General features: G+C 41.7%; 1 protein-coding gene across 1 annotated transcript; it reads left to right on the top strand.

The window, feature by feature from the left end:
* Window positions 1–1,180: 1,180 nt before the first annotated feature.
* On the top strand, window positions 1,181–19,831 carry RTCB (RNA 2',3'-cyclic phosphate and 5'-OH ligase). Its single transcript, XM_037513678.2, has 12 exons — window positions 1,181–1,362; window positions 4,512–4,590; window positions 5,756–5,823; window positions 7,040–7,139; window positions 8,847–9,003; window positions 10,417–10,573; window positions 11,960–12,119; window positions 12,835–13,010; window positions 13,512–13,700; window positions 14,386–14,496; window positions 15,977–16,096; window positions 17,858–19,831. The coding sequence occupies exons 1-12, from the start codon at window positions 1,270–1,272 to the stop codon at window positions 17,963–17,965; spliced, it is 1,518 nt and encodes a 505-aa protein (XP_037369575.1). The 5' UTR covers window positions 1,181–1,269; the 3' UTR covers window positions 17,966–19,831.
* Window positions 19,832–21,706: the final 1,875 nt, after the last annotated feature.

The raw sequence follows: 21,706 nt of genomic DNA on the forward strand, positions 1-21,706 counted from the left end.
TTTCCAAAATGTCCTGTCCTTGAATATATATGAATGACAAGGAAGAAGAGAATTTAGTGTGTTTAATGTTGATTAAAATTGAGATTTCAAGGTTTGACTTTAAAAGGGACAATCTTGCCTCTTAGATGTTAACTGTGAATAACACTGATGGCAGGAAACTCTGCAAGTTGTGTCCCTTCTTTAAGTCTTAGGATGTTTTCTCTCCCAGATGAACTGAAGTGGCAGAACGCTAACCCTAGATAAGTCATAGCTGATGATGATGATTAATGTTTTTAGAACAATTAATGGGGTGAAATTGGGGTACAAGAGGAGGAATAGGAAGCTGATATGGAGAATTAAGAAATGTATAGAAACCATAAATTTTGCTTTTGTGGCACTCACAATTTAGTGGAGAAGGGAAGACAGCCATTTAGTGGAGTGATTACCATGCTGCAAGCACTGGACTGTTTACTTCTCAAGTGTCATTTCACTTAATCCTCACAGCCACTCTGGAAAGATTTATGATCCCATTTTACAGAGGAGGAGACAAAGGTTTAGAGAGATGAATCTCACAACACTGGTAGACAGAAAGATAGACACTGAATCCTAGACTTTGTGATTCCAAAGCCACTATTATTTGCATAAAGCAGGATTAGAAGGTAGAATCACTTAAATCTCACTTATTATGAACAAGAGACACCACATATAAATGCACGATCCCAGAGTAGTCCTGGCTACCCACAGGGACTGAGATTTCCTCCTCATCAGAACACTGGCCATAGTCAGTGCTCCCAAAAGTGTTTGTTGAAATAAATGATAAACCGTTATGTTTCATTCTTGGGACTGCTCTTCTCTGACAGAAAAGTTCTTTGATGTGTATCCAAGAATTCTTTCTCAACCATTACAAATTTTCAGTTGTATTAATTTCATCGTTTCCTCTTCCCCTTCCCACTGTGGATGTGATCTCTGAGCATTTATATTTATTAGAGCATTCGAAGTTGACCCGGTTTCCGTGGGTTTTGACTGAAAATGACCAGGTGTAACGTCCCTGTAGCCTGGACGAGAACGACCTGCGAATTCCGAAAAGGCGCACACTAGAGGGCAGTCTACCTCAGCGAGAGAAACGCGCTTCCTGGGCTGAGTTTGAGCCTCGGCGCTTGCCGTCGCGCCCGGCCGTGGCGCCGCTGCGCCTGCGCGCTGACCCCGGAAGGCGCCGGTGGGAGCCGCGGGCGTGCGTGGCGGCCGGTCGGCGAAGCCTGGCCTAGGGTTTTTCTCACGGTGGGCGCAGCCATGAGTCGCAACTACAATGACGAGCTGCAGTTCTTGGAAAAGATCAATAAAAACTGCTGGAGAATCAAGAAGGGCTTCGTCCCCAACATGCAGGTGAGGCGAGGGAGCAGGACCGGGTGGCGGGGCCTCCCCGGCTGCGGCGCGCGGCGCCCCCCGCCCCATCACCCCCCGTCACCCCCCACTCGCCCCCCGCGGGGCGCCCCTTCCACACCCCACTCTGGGTGTCCGCGGCTGCGGGGCGGGTGCGGGCCGCGCCTCCTCTTGGGGCCAGAAGGCGGAGTCGGTGAAAGTGGCGGTGGCCGAGCGTCCTCCACGCCGGCCCTGCCCCCCGCGAGGTGGCACCGGCAGCCCCGGGGCGAGCGGGTGCGGCCGGCCTCAGTCTCCGAGCCACACGGGTCATGTGTGTGACGGTCACAGACCTGTGTTCTCTGCACCGTATTGGTTTAACATGAAACGATCGTGCCCCTCACGTGGAAAAAATGTGGCAGGGGTTTTTGGGGGGTTTTTAAGATTTTATTATTTATACAATGACCGGGGTACAGGCCAGAGATGCGGGAGGGTGAGAGGATTCACCAGAGAGAGAGTGGGGAGCTGAATCTACTGAATCTACTGAAATGCACTGCTGAGGGGAGCAGCGGGCGAGACAGGAGAGGTCTGCCAAGCCATGTGGGTATCTCCCCTGTTGGGGATCAAACTCTTGCTGATAGCTTCACAGGTTGCTTTTTAACACCTTGGCCACCAGTGAAGCCCTTTTTTTTTTTTTTAAGATTGTATTTATTTATACAAGAACTGGGATACAGGCCGCAGGCAAGGGAGGGTGAGAGGACTCACCAGAGACAGTGGGGAGCAGGACAGGCAGACAGACCCAAGACACTGCGGGGAGCAGCGGGCGAGACAGGAGAGGTCTGCTGCACCGTGTGGGTATCTCTCTGGCCAGCCGGGAATCGAACCCGCACTGCAGAGGCTGCGGCCAGCTTCACAGCGCTGCGCTCAACCGCTTGCGCCACCAGGGAGACCCTGGCAGGGGTTGTTTTTCCTGTTTGCTCCGCACAAGGACCTGGAGGACCTTGGCGGTACAGCTCCCTCTGCCCAGGAGGGCAGCATACAGCCCAGCCAGGACTCCATGTCCAGTTCACTTCTCTCTCCTCTGACATGACGATGTATTCTTGAAGGCGACCGGGTACCAGTGCCGAGAGTCTGAAAGCCTGGGCTCCCTGGCGCTCTCTGGCTCTATGCTATCTCTGCTCATTCTCTCCCGTTAAGTGAAAAAAGAGGGTGTTTATGAGGTCTTGGTGCACGTGGTAATAAATGGCCTTTAAATCCCTCTAACTGCCATGCAGATGTACTGAAGGCTTGGAATCCTGTGACTTGATAAAACTACCCTACCCACTGCACCATTTATTCAGTATCAGAATTTACTGAGTGTCCCCTACCACCAATGCAGTTAGGCCCTGAAAAGAAAAAACCCATAGTCCTAAGAGTCCTTTTTGATCTTTTCCATTTGACAAGTTTCAGTGTCTGTGATCTGGTTCCCTAAATGAAGTAGAAACTTTAAAAAACACATTGCCATGGTCATGATGAGGGGATGCGATGCCTGTTACTACCAGCGCTCCCTTGGGCACAGAGTTGAAATCTGGTTATCTTGCTCCCAAAGTTGTTATTGCCTTCGATGCCAGGTTTGAACTGTGTTCCCAGTCTCATGAGAGTAGAATTTCACACTTTTTTTTTTTTTTTAAGATTTATTTATACAAGAACCGGGGTATAGGCCAGATGCAAGGGAGGGTGAGAGGATTCACCAGAGACAAAGTGGGGAACAGAACTGACAGACAGACTGAAATACACTGCTGAGGGGAGCAGCGGGTGAGACAGCAGTCTGCTGCGCCATGTGGGCATCTCTGCGGCAGGCCGGGATCGAACCAGCACTACAGAGGCTGCAGACAGCCCCACAGCGCTTTGCTCAATCTCCTGCGCCACCAGGGAGGCCCGAATTTCACACTTTTAATAATAGTATCTCACTTAGCCTCCATTCCTCCTTAAACTCCCTGGGCTGCGCTAAAAATTTATCCTTGTTTCCTGAAAGCATTGCCCACTCGTCTTTATGCTACCTTTCTGCTCAACTCCTAAATGTGCTGGTGCCCAGGGATGTCTATTGTCAGGAGCCAGTGCAAAAATGAACAAACTGTTAGGCTTCCCCCAGCTGCCTGGACTGTTACTGCCGCTTTCACCAGGTTCTGCCTTAGCTCTGTGTGCTTCTGTGATGGCGCTGGTTCAGCTCACTCTTCATTTTCTTGCCTTGACTGCTTCCTAAACTGGGTGCTTCTCAAGCAGAAATTCAAATTGTTTTTGTGTCTCCCTGGTCCCCAATATAGTACCTGACATATAATGAGTTCCTTGTAAATGTTTGGTCAGTTAAATGATCCGTTACTGGAGACATTTTCCATCACAGGGTAACACTGCATATTATTCATGCAGTGGTAAGATTCAGAAGTCATCTGGCTGGGAAAAGGGAAATTTACTTGTCCCGTCAATTAAGTGTTAAATCTTTGCTTCTCCATTACTGGGCAGCTCCATAATATTTGATCTGTGATAAAAATGTTCTGACCTTTGGTGTTACATAATTATATCTTCCACTGCCTTCTGTGTACCTTTATCATCAAATTTTGTTATCCTCTTAAAATTATGTGAATTACAGAACTGAACATATAGCTGCATAGATTGATGTTAATTTTTTTACTCATTGTTTACCTATGCATACATTTGTAAGTCATCATAGGGCACAATAAAATGTAATGTGCTGTTGTCTTAAGCACAGAAAAAGTACAAAGGTCAGGTGAATACATGTTTATGTTTAGAATGAGTCTTTGATTGGTCTGTATTTTTAAACCCGTTAATACTTTAGAAGCACAAGAGTTCTGAGACCTTTGACCTTAGTGAGATCATAGTTGGAAGACTTCACACACAAAAAATAAAGCTGTTGAATGCTTAAGAATTAAATGTGGCTTTGAGGATAGAATAAACAAGATAATTTGCAGACATTGCAGAATACATTTTTAAGATGTAAAGATGGGAACATCTTACAGTTTTTGATAGGAAGTTTCCTGCTTGTTTAAAGTAATATGAAAGCTTTTTATTTAAAAAAAACCTAAAGCAAAATAAATGTTGCATGCAGCATTTATATTCTATCCAGTTTCTATGCATCATGTACATGTGCTCAGACAGTTTTTCCTTTTCCTTGGTACCAGGTTGAAGGAGTTTTCTATGTGAATGATGCTCTGGAAAAATTAATGTTTGAGGAACTAAGGAATGCCTGTCGAGGTGGTGGTAAGTACATCAGAGTTCTATGAGTAGTTCAAGTGGTGTTTTCCCTCTCCCCCCAAAGAAAATGATAATTCAAATAATTGGTTTTAAAATACAAAAATATTGTTAAAGAATGACCAGGACTTGAAATGAGACCAAAAAACTGTTATTTGTGATCACATTGCTAGCCTCCTAGCTGTGTAGAAGCCATTTGGAGCTAGGTTGTCCTGGTTGGTGTTGCAGCTAACCTTGACTGATGATAACAAGAACTACCATTTATTGTGCACTTACATTGCCGGGCACTTTACCAGGTACTTTGCATAGATTATCTCATGTAATTCTTAGAGTAGCTCTAAAAGGAAGATATCTCCATTTTATAGATTAGTAAGTCGAGATTCAATGAAGTTAAGTAATTTTAATTTGTCCAAATTTACATAACATCTTATTGACAAAGTCACAATTCAGATTCAGGAGTGTCTGATCCCAAAAATCAGTATTTTTAACCAGGACACTGATGAGATTCACTAAACTTCAGTTAACTCATCTATAAAATTACTTAATCCACCTATCCGGACTACACTAAGATCTAGAGCTAAACATACTGCTCCCCAACAATAATGGTGGAATAGGTAACTGGTTTTAACCCTGCTGTTGTTTATGTCAACAAACTAAATACCACCCCCTCCCTTCTAGGGTTTGCTGATTTGTCTAAAATAACACAGCAACCAAGTGACAGAACTGGGATTAAACTCCATTGCCTTTGGTTCTCATTCCAGTGATTTCCCTGCTCTTTTATATTGCTCTTCTCTGTCACTTAGAGTAAATCCACAGTTGATGTATTTGATAAGTAACATGAACTGAAAGAATGCATACTTTATATTGGCGACATAGCGTTTAATGGTTATGTTTTATAGCTCCCAGTGTGATATTTGCAGGCTTCCTTCTCATGGGGTGCCCAGAACACTGGCAGCACATTAGTCACTGGTCTGATTGCCCACACCGTTTAGTGCATGTGCTGCCCTCTTGAAGAAACTCCCTTCCCGCGTCTTTCTCAAACATCCTTGTGTGCTGTTTTGTTTTAGCCATCCTAACTACTATCCCTTTCTTTAATGCAATCCAGAAATGTGAACATACTTAACCATGAACATTGAATGTGCCCTCTTTTCTAATATGGAATTTTTGTCTTCAGGTGTTGGTGGCTTCCTGCCAGCCATGAAACAGATTGGCAATGTGGCAGCTCTTCCTGGGATTGTTCATGTGAGTCCATGTCCAGAGCTTTAATCATTCATTTCCTAGAATCTAAAGTTTGTTGTGTGGATGAATAGCCATGCCTGAGTGATAGTGGTGCATTTAGACAACCTTTCGACATCTAGAAACAGCCATGGGACTTAAAGAAACTGTTGCACTAAGGTAACATTTTAGTCTCTGGTTGTCTCTGACTGGAATCTGTAAGCTTTCAAGAACCTTTGAAGTAGTTTTTTTTATTTCCCAATTTCTTTGTCATGGTACATCATTGTTAGTGAGCTGTTGCCGTGATAGCTTTCACTTGGCTCCATTCGTGAGAGTGATTGGAGGAGTGACAAGAAGTTTAAAGGTTAGGACTGAGGAGGAGGGAGGGAGGGCAGCATACCTGTCTGGATGTGACGGGAAGTGGAGGGTAGTGGTAACAGGAGAACAGTGCTGATAGTACTGGGTGGCCCCACCACAGTCCACCGTCAGTGGTAGATGTTAAGATGAATCCATTCAACATTTTTTTGAGGTCTTTTGCCAGGTACTCTGCCAGGCACTGGCGGAGGGTGAAAAGACATGGTTTGTGCATTTAAGGAAATCCTAAGAATCTAGGTGTCTTCATTCATCCTTACATATTTCACCTGCATTTTTCCACACTCAGGATCCTTTTCTAGACCCCAGATGTAGAAAGTATAGAGTACTCATACTATCAAGTGGATTACATTTGTCTGTGGTTACATAAATGCCAAAGGCCTGTCGAAATTGGATATTTCTTTCTTAATCTGGCTTAGCCACAAATTGTCGGTATCTGTAGAGATCATCTTTAAAATGTAATAATACATTAAAATTAGTATGTGGTCGTCCTATATCTTGTCAGACCGAGACTTCGTTTTAGGTTTCCTTAGTTAATGGTCATACTCTATAAGGCTTTTTTTTCTTGCAATATCTAATTTTATCACTAGGCGCTAACAGAAAATTCCTAATTTCCACTAGCAGAAAATCCTATGAAACTAAATTTTTTTTTGACATTTTAAAAGGACATATTTATCAGGAAAAGGAGAAAGGAAAAAAGAGAGACACCTGCATAATCACAGACCCCGGCAGGGAGAATTGCCCATGAAACTAAAATCTTGATGAGGGACAGTCTTCAGCCCATAGCTTACTTGAGGATCAGTAACCAAGTCCATCACACAACTTGAGTGCCAGGGTTAAAAGCTGATTTTACTATTTAATTCTCTTTCAGAAATCTATTGGACTTCCTGATGTCCATTCAGGTTATGGGTTTGCTATTGGGAATATGGCAGCCTTTGATATGAATGACCCTGAAGCAGTGGTGTCCCCAGGTAAGGTCACTGCTCACCTGCCATCAGATGTGTAGCTTCTGAGTCACTGCCTTTCTGAAATAGAGAATGAGTACTTATTGTGTATGCATCTCTCAGTCTTATATACTGCCATCTCTTTTCCTCTCGTTTAGGGGGAGAATTCACTGTGGACACTCAGAGGCTATTAAAATATTTAATATTAAATATTAATATTAAGTATATTAATGTTATATTATATTAGTATTAAATACTATATTTTAATATTAAATTTAATATTTCACATTTTAATTCAAGGAAAGCATTTATGCCAAATAAAACAATTGACACTTTGGACTCCTACTATATACTAGACACTAATCAAACACTGACTACAGGGGCCTCCCTGGTGGCACAAGGGGTTAAGTCATAGCACCATGAAGCTATCCTCAGCCACTGCAGCACAAGTTCTATCCTGGGCCAGGGAGGTGACCCACGTGGCACAGCAGACCTCTCCTGTCTCACCTGCTGCTCCCCTCAGCAGTGTATTTCAGTCAGTCTGCCTGTACTGCTCCCCATTCTGTCTCTGTTGAATATACACACACACCCCACCCCACCCCACCCCCCATCCCCATACCTCTGGCCTACACCACAGCTCTTATATGCATGAATATGCATAAATAAATATTTTTAAAAATAAAGTACTAAGCCACACACACATGCACACTGACAACAAAACAAACTGAAACACTTCTCTGTCAAGTTACCTTCTTTGCATCCTAATGACCTCCTGAGCACATTGAGGCTAATGTTATCACCGAGCATTATTGTGGGCCTAAATGAGGTAATCTGTGTAAAATACTTAAAACAATGCTAGGAACATACAGGAAATATGTGTGTATAAGTGCTAGGAAATACTTGAGAAGTTTTTTTTGTCTTCGTTGTCATTATTCATTATTATTCACCTCCAATTCTTTATGTCTTTTCTTCTGGGGTATGCTTTCACTGAAAGTATTTCACACCAGAAATCACAACTTTATTTCTGGGGTCTGGGAGGGGAAAAAGTAAAGTTTAAATTATATCTTGTAGAGTTCTGCCTCTGGCAGTGGCAAACAGAAGCAGATTTTGTGGGGGGGGACCAATCCTATGCTGAGCATAACAAGAACAACTGAGAAAAAACATGTATTTATAAATTAAGCCCTATGCTTTTAAATAACCCATTGGTCAAAAAAAAATCCATAATGGAACCTATAAGATAATTTTAACATTAATAAACACTTTGGTCTTTGTGGGTTACTATTAGTGCTATACATGTATACATAGAGAGTGTGTGTACACACCCTAAATGCACAACTTACGGATGAAGAAAGTGTAAAGATAGAAATAATTAAGAGCAAAATAAAAAGGATCAACAAAGGGTAAAGTTGGTTTTTTGAGAATGAATAGAATTCATAACCCCTGTACAAGAGTGGTCAAGAAAAAAAGAGGGGACATTTTAATTCACATTTTAATCTCTAGACTAGAAGTTACTTGTTCATACACTACCTCCCTGGTCCACAAAGTACTATCAGTTTGTATGTTACTTTAAATTGTTTCAAAATGTGTCACCAGCTTGTAGCCAGAGAACAACTTGGTTAACTACTTTAAAACTTATCTTTAAATGAGTGGCTATCATTTTAATCCTGTGATAATGGTGGGAAGCCCAACTACCTGGTTTTGCTAATACTTGATTAACTTTTCTGTATGTTATAGGTGGCGTAGGATTTGACATCAACTGTGGTGTCCGCTTGCTAAGAACCAACTTAGATGAAAGTGATGTCCAGCCTGTGAAGGAGCAACTAGCCCAAGCTATGTTTGACCACATCCCTGTTGGAGTGGGATCAAAGGGTGTCATCCCAATGAATGCCAAGTAAGAGCACAAGCTTCCAGGGGATAGAATATGTATTGAGCATTTCGTGTGTGTATGGCACTGTGTCATGGTATATATGTCATATATTTCATCTAGATTAGTCCCTAATACTAACCCTAATTTTCAAGAAAAGAAACTGAGGTTTAGAAAGTTAATAGTAACTGAGCTTGTAACTGAAGCCAACATTCAAGCCAAGGGTCCTTTGGCTTCAAAGGCTGTATACTGGACCTCAGTGCTGTTTTGTCACTTGGCTTATATCTATAACCACCTTTTTGAGTGATAGCACTGACGGTATGCTTCAGCACAGTGTTAGATATTTTTAAAGTGGAGAAGTAAATGAGGCAGCAGCATAACTGCCTCGTAGATAGCATTGACTGGACTGTGTCATAACTTAGGTAAAACCATGCACCTTAAACTTTGCAAAATTGTGCGCTTAACAGGTTATATTTCCTTAACATTTTCTTTTATAACTTTAAAATTCATGCAAATTTTTGTATTCTATTCAAATATGTACGTGCATTAATATTGAAATGTTTTTAGCTACACAATTCCCCTCCAAAAAAAAAAGATTGGAGTAAAATCAGTGACAGCGGTATCTTGGGAAATATTTAGTCTGTGATTTCATATGTTCCTTAACATGCAGCCCCACTTTGAAAAGTCTAGGTAAATAACAAGTATATGGAACATAGAAATAAATTGCTATATACCTTTTCAAATATTATAGATAGGAATTTTGCCTTAATGAATCATGTTTGAAACAGACTGTAGTGGGAGGGAACACTGAACACTGTGATCTCTCCAGTTAGTGGTTTGGAAGAGGACTGGATCTTAAAGGATGATCAAAACATTTTTCCTCCTAAGGATTTAAAGTATGCTTCTCAGCTTCATAGTGCAGGTGCAGTAAAGCCGCAATGTACTTTTGTGAAAGTGGGAATAGACTTTAAAATTTAACATGTATTGCCTGAGGACATATGTGCAGCTTTATTTACTGTTCGTAAATGTTTTAACAAATTATTAATGAAGGTGGGTAGCTGTGGGAAAGTTGGTTGTGGATAGCGATATCTGGTTGTGTTTATAAATTTTCTTTAGCTGCTTAATCACCACCTCATAGAATTTAGTATTAGGCAAATCAAATGGAGGTAAGATTTGGAAATTCCAATGGGCTGTATAAATATTATGATAAACTGTAATCATCTGAAATATGGTGTTAACAATTTATGTTGTGCTTAATTATGAAACTGCTTTCTTCAAAAAGTTAGAGTTGCTGTGAGCATGAACTGTGTGTCTAACACAGTGCCTGAGACACAGGAGATAGTTAAAATTGTGATACTTTCCCTCCTCCCTTTTGAGATGTCCACCTTTGTGGTCTTCCGTGGCTGTAAAATGACTAGCACTTACTTATCACTCACTCAGGGACTTAGAGGAGGCCTTGGAGATGGGTGTAGACTGGTCCTTAAGAGAAGGCTATGCATGGGCTGAAGACAAGGAACATTGTGAAGAATATGGAAGGATGCTGCAAGCTGACCCCAATAAGGTCTCTGCAAGGGCTAAGAAAAGAGGCCTTCCTCAGGTAATGTTCCTTCTGGAGAGGCAACCTGTTCATTCTTTGCATGTTTAATTTTTGTTGGGGTAAAAAAAGTTTATCTTTCTGTAACATATCCCCTTTTTTTTCACAGTGTACTGAAAAGAATGAATTAATTTTATATATGTCCTTATTCTTTTAAAAAACTCTCGGGGCCTCCCTGGTGGCACAAGGGGTTAAGCACAGCACTGTGAAGCTGTCCTCAGCCTCGCAGCACAGGTTTGATCCCCAGCCAGCCAGGGGGCTAACCCACATGGCGCAGCACACCTCTCCTGTCTCTCCCATTGCTCTCCTCAGCTGTGTATTTCAGTCAGTCTGCCTGTTCTGTTCCCTACTCTGTCTCTGGTGAATCCTCTCACCACCCACACCTCTGGCCTGTACCCCAGCTCTTGTATACATACATAAATAAATAAATAAATCTTTTATTTAAAAACTTACGAATTTTCAGATATTCATAAAATGGAACAACCTATCATGAATTTAAAGTGGATGGGAGAAAAATCAGATAGGGTTATAGGTTTAAAATTACATGTGTGCATACTTAACAATTTCATACTTGGCTGAATGTTTTTTGGCATCTAAGATGAAAGAAAGACCTTGTTTTTTGGCATCTAAGATGAAAGAAAGACCTTGCAGGTCATGATGCTTATGAGAAAAAGATAAATGAGATGTTTGAAATTTACAGCTAATTGTGATAGCTTTGTCACTAACTCATTCTGACCTTGGGGAAGTCTCTTGCCTACCTGAGTCTCATTTTTTCAATTGGAAATTGGGATTGTTAAAAATAGGTGAAATCTGAAGACTCTTCCAGCACTGCAGCTGTCTGGTTTCCTAGATCGTCTGTTCACTACAGTTATGGAATATATTCTTTCAGTGATGGTAATGTTGGGTGTCAGTGAATTCACAGATGTTTTAACAATCATTTGATCTTGAACCCTGTATAAGAGTCAGCATTCCCCAGGGTTCATCCTAAGAGTTAACTACTCTTCATGATACTTAATGCCCTACAAGCCATTTAGTAGTCTGAATTTTTGGTGTATTGAGGCTTTCCAAATGGGTGTACCTCAAGCAGATGATACAGTAAACATCAGGAGCTGCTTTATTTTTGTTGTGTGGAGTATTGTTTTAAATTTCTAAGGCTTAGAAAAATTATTTTGTTACATAAAACGTGTGGTTATTCTGTTGTTGATTTTGCCTCTCTGCTTTTTAAACCAAAGTAGAGGCTGTTTTATCAATTTTTTTTAACATTCTAAAAGAACAGGTTTATTGGGAAAAGGAGAAAGAAAAAGAGAGGGACCTTCAGGAGAGCTGCATTTTGCCAGTGCAGAAATTGTACTCAGTTTTGTCATCTATTCTTATGTTTTTTTCCTGTAGTTGGGAACCCTGGGAGCAGGCAACCACTATGCAGAAATCCAGGTTGTGGATGAGATTTTCAATGAGTACGCTGCTAAGAAAATGGGCATCGATCATAAGGGACAGGTGTGTGTGATGATCCACAGCGGAAGCAGAGGATTGGGCCACCAAGTAGCCACAGGTATTTTCTGCTCCTGATGTTTTGTTTTGTTTTGTTTTTCTAAAGAGTGGAAATTTATTTTTTTTTTTAAAGATTTATTTATACAAGAACTGGGGTACAGTGAGAGGCACAGGAGGGTGAGAGAATTCATCAGAGACAGAGCTGGGAGCAGAACAGGCAGACAGACCAAAGACACTGCTGATGGGAGCAGTGGGTGAGGCAGGAGGGGTCTGTTGCACCATGTGGTTTCTCCCTGGCCGGCTGGGAATCGAACCCACGCTGCAGAGGCTGCTGACAGCTTCACAGCATGGTGCTCAACCTGCTGCGCCACTGGGGAGGTCATGCTCCTGATTTTTGACTTGCTATGAACATGTTACATAAAATATGCTAAAACATTATGTTGATGGGAAGCCATATAGAGATTGAAGAGAGGAAGTTTTGGAACTACACTGCATGAGTTTTACCCTGGTTCTCCTAACCAACAAGTATGATTTTGAATAAATTAAATTACTTCACTGGGCCTTCAATTCTTCATCAGAAAATAATGAGAATAGGGCCTCTGATGGCAGAAGAGTCTCAATAAGTATATCTTGACCAAGCAAATAGATGGACTGAAACACTTTTTAAGGGAAAGTTGTATTTTACTTGTTTGTTATGGAGTGGGTTTGAGTGTAGGCTATCTTTAGTCAGTAACGCTGGACTCTGACTAGTTGAACTTGTTGCCCTCTTATTCCAGATGCACTGGTTGCTATGGAAAAGGCCATGAAGAGAGACAAGATTATTGTCAATGACCGCCAGCTGGCTTGTGCACGAATTGCGTCCCCCGAGGGTCAGGACTATCTCAAGGGAATGGCAGCTGCTGGGAACTACGCCTGGGTCAACCGCTCTTCCATGACCTTCTTAACCCGTCAGGTGCACTCAGAGTTGCTTTTCTGTTCTGAGTTATATTTACAGTGATGTTGACACTTTAAAATAGAGTCTATTCAAATCAAAATCTATAGAAATTTGAGAAATTTTTGTAATAAATACAAAAATTGTGATAAGTGTCCACACCTTTGGTATCTCCTTAAACTAAATCAGCAGGGTATCAGGCATGGGGAACACAGGAAGAAGAGAAGGCAGAATTATTCCTAAAATGTCCCTTTCATAGCAGAAGAGATAGACATACCATCTGCTTAGATTCAGGAGGCTGAGGAAAAAGCAGTTCTGAAGGGTAGGGAGCAAGAGTACCCGATCATTTGGAATTGATGGAATAGACTTTGCTCTGTGGTCTAAAATGTTTTTGTCCTTTTCATGAAGATTAATTTTTGAACTCTTACCTCCTCACTCCCGTAAGGAACAGACTAACTGAATTCCACAGGATAGGTTCTGGAGAGCTGGTCTGACTGCCTGTAACTTAGGCTTTCCTCTTAGGCTTTCGCCAAGGTCTTCAACACAACCCCTGACGACTTGGACCTACATGTGATCTATGATGTTTCTCACAATATTGCCAAAGTGGAACAGCATGTGGTAGATGGAAAGGAACGGACGCTGCTGGTACACCGCAAGGGGTCCACCCGCGCTTTCCCTCCTCACCACCCGCTCATTGCCGTTGATTACCAAGTACGTATTAAATCATTCGTGATGTTAGGCAGCGGGGGCCTGGTTAAGAGTTCTAAATATGGATGAAGTTAAACAGAAAAGCAGCAGTTGTTAAAGAAGATGATCTGTTATCTTGAGAACAATTATTTCCACTCTTCTCTGAAGCAGTGACTCATCCCCCCACTGTTCGTGCGTACAGTGTGCTGTCTAAAAAGTGCTGTCTGAAGAGTATTTTACTCCGTTAAAATGAGTAAAGATGGTCTTTTTATGGCCTTGGAGTGATTGAAAAAAGAATTAGGATTAAACTCAGTCTGTTTTGTGCCTTTTATCCTTTTAGCGTCTGGCTGTGAGAGTTACAAAGACCCTCCTTAGCCTGCCCCCATTTCACAGAAGAGCACGGAAGCCTGGCCAGAGCAGCTGCTTTGCTCAGGATAGTCTTCTAGTGGACTTCCCTGCACCTTGCCGTTTTGCTTTGCTCTTCCATTACCTGTTTGAGCCAGCTTTCCCGTTTCCCGTTCCTCTTCCCTCTCCTCCCAATTACCAAAGAAACCAAATAATTTCTTAATGTAGTTGTGAGAGCAGTGTGTTTAGTGTTCTAGTTATTCCCACAATTCTCCATCCAGTGGATGGGGAAATTTCAGTCTCGAGCATAAAAGACTCATGCTTTCCTGATTTGTTAACATGTATGATTTGTATGCGTCCTCAGCTCACAGGCCAGCCAGTGCTGATTGGTGGCACCATGGGAACCTGTAGTTACGTTCTTACCGGCACTGAACAGGGCATGACTGAGACTTTTGGAACAACCTGTCATGGAGCGGTAAGGAAAACAAACAAACTTAGAAATGCTCTTTTCTGCTTGTTTTACATTTTGACAGGTGTATACCAATCAAATGTACCTGTCAAAATGTACCTAATGAGCGTCAACAAAGGTGAGGTTTGGATCTGTCTTCTACCTGAATTTATCCCCATAACATAAACTGTTTAGTGAACTAAGTGAGGTCACTGGTATCTCAGTGTGACCCTCCATTGTTACAGAGTAAGGGACTGTTCTTCACCTCTGCATGTACAGAAAATCCAGACAAAATTAGTCATACTAGCATAACTGCTACAGCTTTAACTGATGCAAATTTACATCACAGTTTATCTCAGCAATTAATTGTAACTGGTTATTTGCATAATTTGCTTCTGACTGAGCGGGTCAGCTCAAGATTTGGGGGATATGCCTCATCAGCAGGTGTGCATAGACCGCACACCCACTTCATCATATTGCCTCTCCTAGGCCAAGGGTTGGTAAAATTTTCTGTAGACTCCAGACAATAAATACTTTATCTGTTTTGGTCCGTATGGTTTCTATAGCATCTCTTCAACTTGTGCCATTATAGCGCAAAAACAACCATAGGCAGTACATAAAGAAATGGACATTGCAGTGTTCCAATAACCAAGGTGACAGCTCCCTCCCCACACTGGCATGTGTTTATTTTCACAGCAGGTGGTCGTTACTGACATCTACTAAGTGGTGGCCAGGGATGCTGTTAAACATCTTCATGCACAGAATTGGTCCAACATGTCATAGTGCTAAGGTTGACAGACTGTTTTAAATCACAGGAGCACAAGGTTTTTGTGTTGACATACATACTGTTTACAATTAAAAATTAATATATTGAATGGATAGTAACAGTAATTAGAAACATAAAATTAAATCTTTAAAGAATACTTTAAGTTTTTTCCAGAAGGGTAGAATGAGGCTTATAGCAACAGGCGTATAGTAAGGTTGATAAAATAGAAAATGCTTGTTTGTAACTTCTTTTAGTTTTTAGAAATCAAGAAACATATCATCCTTGGGCCTCCCCGGTGGCGCAGCGGTTGAGCGCTGGGTTGCGAAGCTGCGCGCGGCCTCTGCGGCGCTGGTTCGATCCCCGGCTGCTCCCCGGCCACCGGAGGAGGGTCCCACATGGCGCGCAGACCTCTCCTGCCGCCCGCTGCTCCCCTCAGCAGTGTACTTCGGTCCTTCTGCCTGCTCTGCTCCCCGCTCTGGCTCTGGTGAATTCTCTCGCCCTCCCGCGCTTCTGACTGTACCCAGTGCATGTATAAACAAAACAAACAAAGAAACCAGCAAACAAATAAATAAAGCATGCCTCTATAATAAAAAAAAAAAAAAAAAAAAAAAAAAAAAAAAAAGAAACATATCATCCTTAAGGTTTTGTTTGTTTTTGTCCTAAGGGTTTGACTGCTAGCTGGGATTGGACATAATTTGAGCTCAGAATTCATAAAGTGAAGTTTATTCCTTTCTATTCTAGGGCCGTGCATTGTCCCGAGCCAAGTCTCGACGTAATTTAGATTTCCAGGATGTGTTAGACAAATTGGCAGATATGGGCATTGCAATTCGTGTTGCCTCACCCAAACTGGTTATGGAAGAGGTAAGTGAAACTGATAAATATTCAGCATAAAACTGTTTAATGTAGGCCAGTGCACTGAAACAGCAATTTTTGGTTTATTAACAAAAATTGTGTTTTATGTTTTATTTACAGAATTTTGTTTGTTTGTTTGTTTTGTTTTGTTTTGTGGGACCCTCACAGGTGGCCGGGGAACGAACCGGCGCTGCAGAGGCTGCAGGCAGCCTTGCAGCCCAGGGCTCAACCACTGTGCCACCAGGGGAGGCCCCAGAATTTTTTTTTTACTTTCACTCATGGTTACAAGTATACAGTAAAAGAAAAGCAAGGTTGTTGAGGGTGTTGGAAAGGAATGTAAGTCTTACGTGCTTAAAGGATTATTGGAGATGGAACATGAGGGTGGGGAGCTAGAAATCCACACTCTGTTTATTGGCCAGGGGTGGTTAAAAACTGAGATAATGGAAGAGTTATAATTACTGGCAGCGACAAGTTACAGGAGTGAAAGACTGCAGTTAGCAATGGAGGAGTAGAAATCAAGCACCAAGAAGCTGAGGACTGAAGACGTTCACTTCCTGGGTATTGAAATCATTCACACTTTTGGCAGAGAGAGTGACAGTGCCCAGAAGGTAGAAGTCATCAAGTAATGATGGGGATTGATTCAAACTCTAGCAGATAATTGCTCAGGAAGAGGTAATAGGTGGTATAAGTGATGACTGAGAGATTCATAACTAGGAGTAAGGGGGGAGAGTGGTCTAGAGGACAAAGGTATGTGTGTCATGTCTGGGCCTACTGGCATGACCCAGTTTAGGAGAGGCAGCAGCTGCCACTTCAGAAAGTTGGGAGCAGCAGTAATATACTCAGAGAAAATCCATGTTTCAGCAAGAACATATATCCATTTGTATTAACTAGGAAAAGCAGTAAATGTAATTGGACAAAACATATTCACCAATATCCCACTAGAAGGAAATACACCATACCATCCTGTTAGTGTGACTGTTTTTAGATAGTAGAGTTACAGGATAGTAGAGTTACGAGGGGATTGTTCAAAAAGGGAAGTTGGAGGGGATTTTCACTTGACTCAGTGGAAGGGAATTCCAGAGGCTACCGTGGGAAAGTTTCAGAAATTGGAAGGGAATGAGAGATGGGCTGGAAAGGGGCTATGCAGTCCCGTGAGAGTCACTTCTGGAAGCCTAAACTTCCTATGTTAACATGATGGGGAAGGGTGGTTATGTGGTGAGATTTGTTCTGTGGTGAGAGTGGTGGGAAGGAAGAAGGGTGCCAGAAACTAAATTGTATGTGTGTCTATATGTATGTGTACATATTTATATACACACACATAGTCTGTGTTATATATGTGAATTTAATAATAACTCCCTTATTGTGAAAGTAATACAGGTTCATTCCAGGAATTTTAGCAACTACAGAAATATGTAGAGAAATTCAAAATTGCAAATAACTCTATCTAAAAACAGTCACACTAACAGGATGGTTTGGTCTATTTCCTTCTAGTGGAATACTGATGAATGTGTTTTTGTCCAATTAAATTTACTGCTTTTCCTAGTTAATACAAATGTATATATGTTCTTTGAGGAAATTTTGAGAACTACACAGAAAAATATAAAACAAGATGAGAATGTTTTACTACCCCCCTTACCAACACTGAGCTTAAATCTCTTTTACTCTTTGAGTACTTGAAAGGAAAAACAAAACCTCATTACAAGTGAAGCTTAATGCTTCTAAAGATTCCATTGTAAGTAGACTTTTACAATGTTAACTCCTCCCCTGCAGGCTCCTGAGTCCTACAAGAACGTGACCGACGTGGTGAACACCTGCCACGATGCTGGAATCAGCAAGAAGGCCATTAAACTGAGACCAATTGCTGTTATCAAAGGCTAGAACCCTGACCCAGGCTGACAGATGCCCCTGACCCTCGCTGAAGTGGACTGAACTGAAACACTCTTTAAACATCAGCCTCCAGAGACTTGACAGGTTCCTTTGCGTGCAGTTATAGCTGCATTTTGCATCAGAAATGACTGACAGGAGGTGATTGCTTTCAGGAGCAGGTGTTCTAAATGACCTGGCAGGAGTCACATTGCCCCCAGTGAAAAGGGGTTTCATATGCATCTTCCTTCATTGTCCCACAGATTTTCAGCAGATCTATTAGGGAGTGGGGATGAGTCAAGAAATAGTCTTACTCAGTCATGTAAGTCTTTAATCATCAAAATGAACTTCTTCACACCAAGCTCTATTTACATCCTGGGAGGTGTCATGAAGAATGTTCTATTAAAAAAGCTTGTAATGTTTTCTTTGTTCCCTCCCTCTGTCAGTTTGTCCTTCATTCACCCATCCACCCACTTCCCCTGCAGTGAGCTAAACTCAATACCACTTTTACTTAGAGAATACCACCATGGTCATGTCAAGATCTTAGATAGAAATAGATAATAAGACAGATTGAAGAGGGAATGTGTGTGGAGGTGTGAGACTAGGGACCCAAAAGAGAAAATAATTTTTCATAGACTTGCCACCTTTCTTATTCTAAATATAAGGCAGGTTTTAACTTACCTGCAAAGTGGTATCTGTTGGAGTCACAGCAGTGACCCCTCACATGATACTGAACATCTCTACATTCCTCATTAAATTGTTATGAAAGCACTAAACGACCACGGCTGTGATGTTGACGGTTGCTCTGTGTTGATGGGCTGCCTAGTCTTGTGCCACCTAATCAGAATTCATGTTCTGTACTGCTCTATAAATTTAACAAAGATGTTGAAATTATAGGTTACTAAGGCCTTGGTAGAGTTTAAATAGCCAGTAAAATGGAAAAGCTAATTAAATTACAGTATGTTGTTTATATTTTGTGCTAAATTCATTGTAGCTTAGGACAATTAGATTTGAATTTGATTTACTTTACTCTTTTCTGATTTTCTCCCAGGTTGTTTTCAGAGACTCATCCTAAAACTTTTCTTTCCTAAAACATCCCTCAATTTATAATCAAAGGTCCCGTTGGAGTATCTGCAGAGGCTGGGGAAAAGATGTTTAGACGGCTGGGGAAAAGACTTCCTCTGAAAAGCGTATGTTGTAAAATAGTATAACATGTCTTCACACCACACACTCAGTAACATAAGCATTTTTGACGATAGAGTTTAAAAAGTTATCAATAAATAAGTTAAGGATCTTAATACAGTAACTACGGATTACTCAGGCCTTCAGACAGAACCAGTGGCTGTTCTGCACAGGTAAGTTAAGGATACAAGTTAACATTGAACACCAAAGCCACTTAAAGGTGTGAAGCAGGCTTCCAGCAGGTGCTAGATTCTCTGGAGATGAGACACCCCTGGAGTGTCTGTGGACTCCCTCGACTAGGCTTGCCTAATGACACATCATTGAAACAATTCAAAGCTAGAACCGCTCCCAAAACTAACTGCTGTCATGGTCAGAAATGTTGCAGCTCACCTTAAATACTTAGGTGAATGTTATTAGATGCTTTGAAAGTTAGCTTCAGGAAGGTGAGAGAGGAGCAGGTGAAAAGAATGGTTTTTACAGTGGCCTTTGTGCTTTATAAGCCCTTTTTTAATATGTAGCATTTCTAGTGAACTTGGCCCTGTTCATTTTTAACAGTAGAAAGTAATGGTTAATATTTTGAGTTAAAAAAGAAAAGTATAAATACTGCTTTCCTTGTTCTAAAGATGTTATTTTCCCATTTGAGACCAAAAAAAAAAAAAAACTTAAAAAATAAATGTTCAAATGAAACTGAGGTAACTGGCTGTTTTTATTGCCTTGAGTATCAACACCCCTGCCTGTCATGTGCACACAACCAAGAGGGCCCTGAGACTGTGCTCTGACTTACTTGTCTTGGTCCCCGTGACCTCAACCATTATCTGACTGATGACCCCACACTCGTCACTCCAGCCCACATCTGGACACCGCCACCTACTCTTCTCCATAAACATCTCAAAATTGACATGTTAACTCATTATCTTTCTTCTTTTAAGGTCTCTTCCCAGTCTCAGGGAAGACACTACCACCCAGAAATCACTGACGTCTTTGATGCCTGCCTCGTCTAAGTCTTGCCAATTCTAACTCTTCATTCTCAGTGCCTGTCACACACCTGTTCAGATAATATCTGCTGTCTCTTAGACTGTGGCAGGTGTGTCCTTAGCTTGTAACCTGCCCTGCACAGATCCTCTTCTGCTACCGAAGTCACGTTGTGTAGAGAACCACCCTACCCCCTTCCCCAGTTCATGTGGTTTGGGCGATCAACCCTACTGCTAGACTCTGACCTGGCTACTCCGATCACTTCCTCCATCCCCAGCTCCCAGCCCAGGAACTGGCTCAGGGATTGTCACTTGATCCAGTTAAAATAAAAGCTAATCTCAGGAGTTCTCTGTTACCTAGAGAAGTTACTCTCCTTTGGTATTGCTTGGAGCATGTGATGGAATCCTGGACCTGCTAACGGCCATCTTGCCACATGAGCAACCTTGCATGAGAATGGAGCCCACATAAAGAACTGCAAAGCTGAGGGGTAGAAAAAGCAGTTTCTGTGACACAAGATTTTAACTCCAGACTCATCTGTCCCTAAAAAACAATACCTGTGGACTTGCCGGTTTGTGAGAGGGAAACAAATTATCTGTGCTTAAGTTAGTTTGATTGGAATTTTCTTACAACCAAGCTATTCTTGACTGCTATGGTGATAAGGCAATGGAATTTTAGAAAGAAAGGAGTCAACAGTGGGTCTGCAGTGCTGTGCCTGGAACGCTGAAAGGTGGGTCCCCAACCCACAGAAGCAGGGAGGGCCTGAACAAAACATTTCCAAGGAAGCGTGAGTTTGAAGTTAGACCTACATTGGACTGAAGGTGCTACAGGCTATCCAAGTGGCAACTGAAAGTGAGCTACAGAAGTTCAGAAAATGGACTGAATGGATTGTTGGATTTCAACAAAGGGGATACTCGCAAGAGAGCCTGTGTAAGTATGAGGAAGGGCTGAGAATGAAGCTTAGAGTATAGCTCTGCTTACTAGGTGAGAAGAAGCCGAGGCCAGGACAAAGTAGCAAACAACTTTTTTGCTTCAATGGCTCATTTTCAATCATTCAGCAAGTGCTGAGTACTAGATGGAGCTAAGCTCTCTCCCAAAGGCTTGTGCCAGTCTTGTGGCCTCTGTCCGCAAGGCGCAGTTTGGCAAGGATGAGAGAGAACAGCTAGATAGACTAAATGATATTGTGGACACACATAGGGGAGCAGGTTTCTCATTTAACCTTGCTTAATGTTTCTGAGAAAAGTAGACCTATGACATCCATTGGATTTATATTTACACCAGTGTATTTTCAATAGTATATTTGGACAAGTGCTTATGTTAATTAAAACAACTACCTTTACATAACATGTACCTGGCACTGGTCTGAATCCTTAACATTTAGTCACTTTATCCTCAGAACAATCCTGTGACATGGATACTGTCAACTTCCATTCTGTACACTCACTTTATACGTATTTGCCCTAAGAGAATAAATATCCTAGTAAACTTTTGGAAAAGCATGAGTTGTAGAGTTCCTCAGATAAATGCTTACATGAATCTCAAATGATTTATGCCGTAATGAAGATCTCATGTCAATGCAAAACCAAGGAAGTTTACCTTCCTAAG

Source organism: Talpa occidentalis, unplaced genomic scaffold, assembly GCF_014898055.3.
Source record: "Talpa occidentalis isolate TD23 unplaced genomic scaffold, MPIMG_talOcc4v2.1 talOcc4.16, whole genome shotgun sequence".
NCBI lineage: Eukaryota > Metazoa > Chordata > Mammalia > Eulipotyphla > Talpidae > Talpa > Talpa occidentalis.